The 10064-nt window shown below is 31.0% G+C and overlaps 1 protein-coding gene across 1 annotated transcript; it reads left to right on the top strand.

Moving 5' to 3' along the window:
• The first annotated feature begins 1621 nt into the window (after positions 1-1621).
• LOC101508323 (homocysteine S-methyltransferase 1) lies at positions 1622-5584 on the top strand. Its single transcript, XM_004514639.4, has 7 exons — positions 1622-1991; positions 2182-2238; positions 3111-3316; positions 3437-3566; positions 4805-5008; positions 5107-5178; positions 5309-5584. Exons 1-7 carry the CDS (start codon positions 1824-1826, stop codon positions 5450-5452), a joined length of 981 nt encoding a protein of 326 aa, XP_004514696.1. The 5' UTR covers positions 1622-1823; the 3' UTR covers positions 5453-5584.
• Positions 5585-10064: the final 4480 nt, after the last annotated feature.

The raw sequence follows: 10064 nt of genomic DNA, 5'->3' as shown, positions 1-10064 counted from the left end.
ATATATATTCTATTTGAAAGAAAATACCCAAATTCATTAAAAATAATCATAAAATACGAATCTATAAAAAATTATTAAAAAAATAATTTTCAATTATTAAAATCTATAATCTATTATATATATTTCAAATAGACTTCCGATGCCACACCAACTTATTTTTTTTTTACAAACTCTTGATGAAATATATTCAATAATTTTTTTTATAACAACTTCTCATGCTCGCAATTAAAACATCATACTAATAAAACAAATAAATTTAGCTACGCTACAATATAATTCAACATTAATATTTTTTATATCTTATTTTTGGGTTTGTATTTTACATTTTATTTCATCAAATAACTACAAGTACTATTATATGTTGAAAAATAAATTAATAATTAAAGTACAATGAGTCAAACAATTATCCTATATAATAAGTTATCATACAAATTTTACAAAATATTTAAAAAATTAAATTAGATGATTGTGATAAACATGATTTTCCTTAATTTTAATTTTCCTAATCATATTCAATTATTACAAATCAATAAAGTAATATTATAAGATAACTATATTTATAATACATAAAATATTACTTATAAAACTTATAAAGTTAATTAATTAATATCCGCGCAGCGCGCGAGCCATATTCTAGTTTAATATTATTATAAACATTTTCAATTCTCGTGATTTGATCATTGAGATTTTATTTGTAGAGAGACATAGGTGATTTGGTCATTTTTAATAATCTTTCAAATGTTTTTAAATCTTCGTTCAATTGGCAAATGTCGATATTGTTAGGCTAAAATGTTATGTTCCGAGTTTGAACATGAGACCTCAGTTATGTGAGTTAACCATGGTGATATTTACCATATTTTTTAAGACAAAAAAAATCACCAAAAATAATAATAAAAAAGTTAATGTATACAAAATTTTGTATTTATTATTTATTACTTGTTAGAACACCTCTATTAGTTATTGTTAAGATAAGAAAATTGAGAATTAAGAATAAAAGAATTGAAAGAATCAAAATTGTATTATAACTTCCTGCAGAAGCAACATAACCAACACTCGGTTTAATATCAAATAGTTTGCATAGTTTAATTAAATCTAACTTCTTAACTACTTCTTAATTACTTTTCTTACTTCATCTGACTAACATTTATGACTTACACATTTAATATTACTTTCATGATAATGTTTGAATGCATGTCATTTCATACAACTGCCTTGTAAAAATATTTAATACTAGTTTTACTTTATTTATTTTTATCTATTTTTATAATTAGTCTCCCTATTTTTAAAATTTGATAGTTTTGGTCAATCATTTCATATTTTTACTATAAAAAATTATAATTTAATATATTTTAAATGACGTAACATACAATATTAATATATAAAACTATTTAGATGAAATAATTAAAATAAATTATTTAACATTTTAATATATATTAAGTAGGTTAAGATATGTCACCAAAGAATTGTTAAAAATAGGAGGATAAATCATAGTTGAGATTTAAAAAAACACAAATCGTGGGCATCATTACACAGTGGTATCGTGGGGTCAGCTCGCCATGACTTAAACAGTTATCTTAGATTGCATTGTCCTATAAGCATGTGCGACCTCAAAAACCTTTGTACACATTTTTGTAAAATACTCATCGGAACGAGAACCTGAATGCTATTTCGTCCAAATTCACGCCTAACCCCAACATTCAACATTAACAAACAAGACTCTGTCTCAAACATTATAAAAATAACGCGCTCTGTTCTATTCTGTTCTTTTAATTCGAAATCACCGTCACACAGAAACGACGTCGTCGAAGAGAAAAGCGTGTAAAATGAAGAGCGAGAAGAAGTCATTGTTACAAGATCTAATTGAGATTTCAGGAGGTTCTATTGTTACTGATGGAGGATTTGCTACACAGCTTGAAACTCATGGTGCTTCTATCAACGATCCTCTTTGGAGTGCTATTTGTTTGATCAAAGAGCCACATCTTATCAAGCAGGTTTCTTCATTATTTTCCTTCATTTTTTATTTCTGCTTCATTTCTTAAACCTTGCTTTAGATTTATATGTTCATTTATTTATATTTTAAAACAAATTGGAGAAAGGGAGATTATTATTAATATCTGTAACCACTAAGCTGACACCTCAGAGACATGATGGACGGAAATTCATTTATTTATTTGTTGATAGGTTCACTTGGAATATTTGGAGGCTGGCGCAGATATATTGGTCACTTCATCTTACCAGGTGAGTGTGTTACTTTGTTACTTCATATTAGGTTTGACTTTACCCTTCCACATTTGATTATTTCCAAAATATTTATGCTTTGTGGTGTGTCAATTTTATATGAAGTTGCATTGATAAATGGATTTGCTTGAATAAACTTCTGAGTAAGTAAGATAACAGGCATTGACATTAATACCGAAATATTAAATGAATCTTGCAATAACTAAGAGTTTTCTAAAAACTGTTTTCATAAACATGTTCAAATTAGCTACTACAACCAAAATAATGTGACACAAGTGGTAGATACTTGAGTCTAAATTTTGTACTGAATACTAAGATCTACTTTTTATACTTATTTTTGCTTATATTTCATTTGGAAGAAGTATTTAATTTACTTTATCCAAACTGTGCTTAATGCACTAGTGTGTTAGGAGTGCACTTTTTTTTTTTGGTGTTTTAACCCTTTGGTTTTCAAGGGAATAAAGCCCTAGTAATGTAGAGTTTGGCCGGGACACGATTCGAACTCAGGCTCTTCTGAATGATTCGTCTTTAACTGAAGCTCATTAACCACTTGAATCCAATCACTTGGTTATTTGGAATGCACTTTTGATTCATGATTTTTATACACACAACATTAATAATATTGATGTACCGGATCATTATATCTATGTTGCTGTCTATAATGGGAGAACAGAATAATGTGTTGCAATTGAGTGCTTTCCATCTTGCCGATTAACATAACTTATAAAGAATTTTCTTGTAATTTTCATTATTTCATTGTTTCCAATAATCCAATCACTGAAGCTGATATTTTGAATCTATATTCCAAGTTGAAATCTTAATGTTGTAGAAGAAAATTTATCATTTTCTTATAAAAGAATATTTTATTATAGGCTACACTTCCTGGATTTTTGTCCAAGGGGCTGACTATTGAAGAGGGGGAATCACTATTACAGAGGAGTGTCAAGTTGGCGGTTGAAGCTCGTGACAGTTTCTGGACATCGGCTAAAAGAAATCCTAGAAATGTATATAGAAGAGCTTTGGTTGCAGCCTCCATTGGAAGCTATGGGGCTTATCTTGCTGATGGCTCAGAGTACAGGTGCTACTACACTCCTTAAACGTTGGCAGTTTAGATTGTATCCATCCTGCAGAGGAGCTGCTTTTGTGTGGTTTTTGTATGTTACAAGAATTTATTCGTGATGTTAATTTATTCTTGTAGGGGACTCTATGGACCAGATGTGAATTTGGAGAAGTTGAAGGATTTTCATCGCCGCAGGTTGCAAATTCTTGCTGAAGCTGGTCCAGATTTGCTTGCTTTTGAGACCATTCCAAACAAACTTGAAGCTCAGGTCTTTTCTTTTGTGCCATTAAACTCATTTTGTTGATTGATAAGCATACCTAGCTTTAATTTCTTAAAAGAAAATTACCGAAAACTAATAGTGTATTGTGTATATCTTTGTGGGGTATTGTTACAAATCTTTTATTAGGAAGCTGGTGAAACTAGGATTCTTCTATTCTGTAATTTTTCCAATCCTCTCTCACATTTCTCTGGTATCGACATTTATGTTTTAAAATCAATCATAAACTCTCTTACTGTTTTGGTTCTTTATATTCACAAACATAGAGTTTTGGTTCTCTAAACTTTGTTCAATTTCATGGAGTGTAATCTTTTTGGCACAGTTGTAATGGCAGTTCTTCTTGCTGCATCATGACCAGTTGAAGGAGCAACATACATGCTAAGTATTAGAAGCCTAAAATTATAAATTCCTCAATAATAGTGAAAGCATCAAAACAATAATGAAAAGTACCACCCTCAAATCAAACAGGCTCTTAGCTTCACAATTTGTTGAGCATAGAAATCTTAGATAATGTTGAGATGAAACAATCATGTCTGAGTATAACCTCTATATATAGAGTATTGGTATCATTGATACAGCTGAGATGAAACAGTCATATTTATGTTCAGAAAGGGAAGTTTTCTCTTAAATTTTTTACCTGATTACATGATGTAGCTATCTGCATAAGTTATTTCTACAATTTTTTATTTTATTTTGACTTGTTCAATAAGATTTTTATATCAGTTAATGATAGGATGTTATCTAAGCCCAACTCAAATGAGGGTGATGTATTGGTGGGTGTGAACCATGCTATGCCTAAAATTTGGAGAGTGTATGAAAGGAAGAAGAAGAGAGAGAAGGAGTAGTGGCCACCTGACAGGCAGTTAGTATTTTCCCCTAATAAGAAAGGAGTACGGGGAGTGGGGAAATGTCATGCATTCATCAGTTTTTATTACTTTAGCGGTTAGGTTAGGCAGTGAGGGAATAGTTTTCTCTTTTATCATTGTAATCAGTTTCATATTTCCATTTTAATTAAATACTATTCCATTCACCATTAATATTTCTACTTTGCTCTATCAGTTAAGGTCATAAGTTTAAAGTTGTAAACTAATATATAAGATTGCTAATACTGTTTAAAAATCTTTCAATGCTAAATAGATCAAGCTGTACTTTCTATTTATCTCTATAACTTTTAACTGCTAAATTTTAGGAAGCTTTTTTCTAATTCATATGCAACCTTTTTATTGCAGGCTTGTGTTGAATTGCTTGAAGAAGAAAATGTACAAATCCCATCTTGGATCTGTTTTACGTCTGTAGATGGTGAAAATGCTCCCTCAGGGGAGAGTTTCCAAGAGTGTCTTGAAGTAATAAATAAGAGTAACAAAGTAGAGGCAGTTGGTATAAACTGTGCCCCTCCGCATTTTATGGAAAGTCTCATTTGCAAATTTAATCAGGTACCTCTTGAATCTCATGTCATTAGTTGATCACTTGAAAAATAATTTTGGTGCTCATTATAGTAGAGTGGGAAGTTTATATAGTCTTGTTCCTGCAGTTGACAAAGAAGGCGATTATTGTCTATCCCAATAGCGGGGAAATATGGGATGGAATTGCAAAAAAATGGCTAGTAAGTTGGGGTTTTTCTCCCTTACTCATTCCTTTTACTTCTCTCGGTCTTACACACACTGACCTGCAAATTAAATGCTATGTTTTACATGTCAATGTAATTGTGTTTTTCAATTCCTTTTCATTGACAGCCATCAAAGTGTTTTCACGATGATGATTTTGGATTTCATGCAACAAGATGGCGTGATTTAGGAGCTAAAATAATAGGTGGCTGTTGCCGGACTACACCTTCCACCATTCAAATTATTTCAAATGCCTTAAGAGAGAATTTTTAATTGTGCTTATTGATGTAACTTTTGTTTTCAAACTGCTGAGATATTTTCTAGGCATTTTCCATAATTTGAAGTTTTACATTTTAGTTGCTTTAAGCTTATTCATTCAAATTGAAAGCTAGTATTTTTCTGCAAGAGTACATACTAATACACTATACTGAAGTCAGTATGATTCTTGATTCGTATCTTCTTCCACAGTGCGGCGGTGCAACTAAGTATTTTTAAGGCTAAATTACATCTGTGGTCCTTTAACTTAATTTTAGGTAGCGTTTTAGTCATTTATCTTTTTTTTCTCCCGATTTGGTCCTTTATTTTAATTTTATGTGACAATTTGATATTTTATGTTTTAAAATTTCAACAATATTACCGTTTTTTATACAAAAATTCAAAAAAAATTTCAATCAAAACTCATAAAATTAATTATATTCTTCAATATAATACAAATTTCATCAAATTCGTAACACAAATCTTCAAATAAACTCATATTTTCATACTTTATTTGATATTGTTAGGAATAAAGGACTAAATCGGGAAAAAAAAGAAGATAAAGGACTAAAACGTTACTTAAAATTAAGTTAAGGGACCACAAATGTAATTTAGCCTATTTTTAATTAAGACAACATACCACCATATGTTGTAGCATTATTTACATAGAAGTTTTTTGTTGCATTGCTGCAGAGTGTGAGAGGGTTCGAGTCCTATGAATTTTACATGAGGGATAGTGTCTTTAGCTGGAGAAATGTGTTAACTTCTTTTTATATATAAGTTTGATGGATCAAGTTGGGTTTCTTTGTAAAATAAATTCTTCTAAATTATTTAAAAATATTGATTTTTATAATATATATATATATATATATATATATATATATATGTAATATTAATATAAAAAATAATTTTAAAGATGAGAAAATATCAATTAAGTCTAATATATATTAACATGTTATTCATTCAAATAAAATAACTTTTGATTAAGTATATGCTTCGATTCGAACACTCACCATGCCTTCCCACACCATAGCCATCAATGACAACACCAATGTCATCGTCCTTCACACTATGTCATCAATCAAATTCACTGGTTCAAACTTTCCGGCCTGGAAAGTGCAGTTCAATTTCCTTCTCATTGGTTATGATTTGCTCAACTTCGTCGATGTGTCCAAACCGTGTCCAGCGCCAACACATGGTGATTATGAATACTGGACTAGACAAGATCAACTCATTCTCCATGAAATTCTCTCCTCTATGGACATTAAGTCACCATACTTAGCAATGCAAAAAACTGTAAACAAGCATGGGACACACTGAACAAAACCTTTGCAAGCAAAACGCGAACATGTATCATGAAACTCAAAGAACAACTCACGCTTCACCAAAGGCTCAAAACCTGTCGTTGAATACCTACATGGTATTAAGGCACTCTATGATGAACTTGCAGTCATTAACTCACCACTAGATGATATTGATCTTGTCATCCACACCCTCAATGGCCTTGGTCTGGACTTGACATAAATTTGTGCTGCTCTTCGTACCCGACAAAATCCTATAGGGTTTGAAGAACTTCATGATATCCTTCAAGATTATGAAGCTTATCTTACATGTGAGGCTATCGATCCTCCTATTCCCTCGGCTCATGCCACTTACAAAGGCAAACCAAATGTACCTACCCACCAAATAGAACCACTCTACCCACACATACAAACCCATCACCACAATCTTCAAGGAACATAACTTGTCAATACCGTGACAAGCCAGATGGAAAAGTTTGCTATAAACTTCACGGCTACCCTAACAGGTGCCCATCTGCTCATAAGTGCGCCCTGCAACCATCTGTTGTTGGCTCAAATTGGATCTTGGACTCAGGGGCCACTCATCATATCACCTACAATCTCAATCAGCTTCATCTCACCCAACCTTATCATGGAACTGATCATATTGCAATAGGAGATGGTAATACTGTTCCTATAGTTCAAACAGGTAAATATGTGTTAGCCACAAAAACTCACCAACTGCACCTAGCAGAGGTTCTACATGTTCCTCATATTTATAAAAAATGTGTTATGTGTTTCAACCTTGTGTCATACTTAGCCCTATCCCACTGAATTTTTTTCTGGTTTCTTTTTTTGTGCGTGAAGGATTTGAAGACAAGGGATCCTCTCCTCAAGGGTCTACTAAACATGAACTCTATCACCTACCCCATCAAATCATTTATTCCACGGCCTTTGTTACCATGGCACCACATCGTTGGGCATCCTAGCCACAAAATAATGAGACATCTCACATCTAGGGCTGGACATGGTTGGTTTTTTTAAAAAACCAAACCATATCCATTTTAAAACCAATATATGGATTTAGATTTATAACTAAATTCATTATTTGGTTTAAAATCGGTTATATAACCAATTGTAAAATTTGTTATAGTTAAATAACCGGTTTTTAATTAAGCAAGCGATTTCGAAAATTTCAATTTTAAAATCAATTTTTTTTTTGAGAAATAACTTTTTTTGAAATAATTTACAATATTTTTAATTCGAGAAAAAAAATCGATTTTTTCGAAATTTTTTTTTAAACTTTTCTCAACAAACTTTTTGAGAAAAAATTCAATTTAAAATTTTTCTGAGAAAATAAAAGTTTTTTAAATTTTTTCTGATATCTTTTCGAAAAAAATAAATTTGAAAAATTTTCCAAAAAAAAAAACCTTAAAACTAACAAAATCAGAATTGTTTGAGTATTTGAGATTTAAGATTTTTGGGAGTTGAGTGGATAAAAACCAAATCCAAATATAAAACATAAGTGGGTATCCAACCAGTTCATAAATAAATCAGATTATAATCATATCACTTTAACCAGATATTTAAAATGGATTTGGATCCGGTTTTAGATTTGGGGCACATAATCGAATTTTTTGCACAACCCTACTCACATCCCTTCATCGAATAAAGGAGAGGAATATGTAAAATACATGTTTTTGATGAAAACAAAGACCAAGGAAAGTGATCAAGTTGCAAGCTCAAAAAGAAGTCAAACATCAAAGACAACTATGGTCAAATATGCTAGAAGTTTTATAATGTAAAGGTACATGATGCAATCTAATATTCGTATATTTCAAATGCACATGAGAACCTTTCATTTTAGCATATGCATCTAAAGGATTTTCAAAGTGTCAAAATATATAAATAATGTTTGAAAATAATATTTTTGACAAAATACAATGTTGTATTCGAATACAACATGTTGTAGCCGAATACACAGACAAGTCAATAGCTAAAATTGAACATCTGTATTCGACTACGAGATGATGTATTCGAATACAAGCTTCAAAATTCAAATAAAACTGAACGCTAAAAGGATGTGTATTCGATTACACACAAGTTGTAGTCGAATACAACTGGAAACAATGCAATTTTTCAATTCTGAAATGGTTTCGGATCATTGCATTTCTTCATCAAACCTCCAGGAACGAATGTCACTGATCTGAAGTGATGTCTATGGAGTACAAATACCCCATAACATCATTTTAATAAAAACCAATCCTACAATCAAACCTTGAACAAACTTTGAACAAATTTTGTAAAATATTTTGATTTATTCAAAGTTTCACTTTTATATTTCAAGTACAGATTTTACATTTTCATATCATTGAGAAAAGTTCTCTGGTGTACTTGAAATTATATTGGATTGTTATCATTGTACATCAACTGTTATATCATATTGATATAAGTCAAAATCAATATTGCTAAAGCATTCAAGTGTTGTAAATTGAGGAAAGTGGTGTACTTTCTTCAAGTGTTGTAAATTGAGGAAAGTGGTGTTCTTTCTTCAAGTTTTGTAAACTAAGATAATGGTGTGCTATCTTAGGGTGATTGTTAGGAATTTGTAACAAAGGTCCTATGGTGGGACTTGTACTTATTCTAACAATAGTGGAAAATCTCTTGTGGTGTGCAAGAGGACTAGATGTACCCTTGGTTATAAGGGGAACTAGGATAAACTAATGTGTTCCTTATTTTTCTGCCATTTATCTTTTCCATACACTATCTTAAATCAGAAAAATCAAACACTAAATCTCTAAAAACAAGAAAATTTCTAAACACCTAATTCAACTTCCCCTCTTAGGTGCGCTTCTGTTCTTACAGAATACAACGCCATGAATTCTTTTGGAAGTTCTAAAAGCCACAAGCTTTCATTTACTACGTCTAGTATTACTAGTACTAAGCCACTTGAACTAATTTACATCAGTTTATTGGATACTCACCCTCTCAATATGTCTACCAATGTCTTGACCCTACAGGTCACATAATATATACTTCCAAACATGTCACCTTCCGTTAGAACATCTATCCATATCAAATCCTCACCCAACCAAAAAAATTATTATTCCTTCACCTCCAACCACAACTATTGTGTTAGTGCAAAAGTGGTGTTAGTTACAATTCTCTGGTTGATATTTTGATGATAACAAAAACAAACAAATAAAGAACAATTATTCCCTAACTATATTTGCTAAGTTTACAAATTAAGTTAGAAGACAAAGAGTTATATTAATGACTATCTACTTTAAGGTAGCACAAATTACAAGTACATTAGACATAATAATCTGAATATTTTGAACACAAAAAAT

Source organism: Cicer arietinum, chromosome 2 (assembly GCF_000331145.2).
Source record: "Cicer arietinum cultivar CDC Frontier isolate Library 1 chromosome 2, Cicar.CDCFrontier_v2.0, whole genome shotgun sequence".
In the NCBI taxonomy this organism is placed as follows: domain Eukaryota; kingdom Viridiplantae; phylum Streptophyta; class Magnoliopsida; order Fabales; family Fabaceae; genus Cicer; species Cicer arietinum.
The sequence above is the reverse complement of the archived record's forward strand: the minus strand, read 5'-3'. Positions and strand labels throughout refer to the sequence as shown.

Excerpts from the sequence above, each read along its gene's own strand:
- LOC101508323 (XM_004514639.4), top strand. The coding sequence starts at position 1,824 with ATGAAGAGCGAGAAGAAGTCATTGTTACAAGATCTAATTGAGATTTCA. Across the intron at positions 5,009-5,106 it reads TCATTTGCAAATTTAATCAG|TTGACAAAGAAGGCGATTAT; the intron begins GTACCTCTTGAA and ends TTGTTCCTGCAG. Across the intron at positions 5,179-5,308 it reads GAATTGCAAAAAAATGGCTA|CCATCAAAGTGTTTTCACGA; the intron begins GTAAGTTGGGGT and ends TTTCATTGACAG.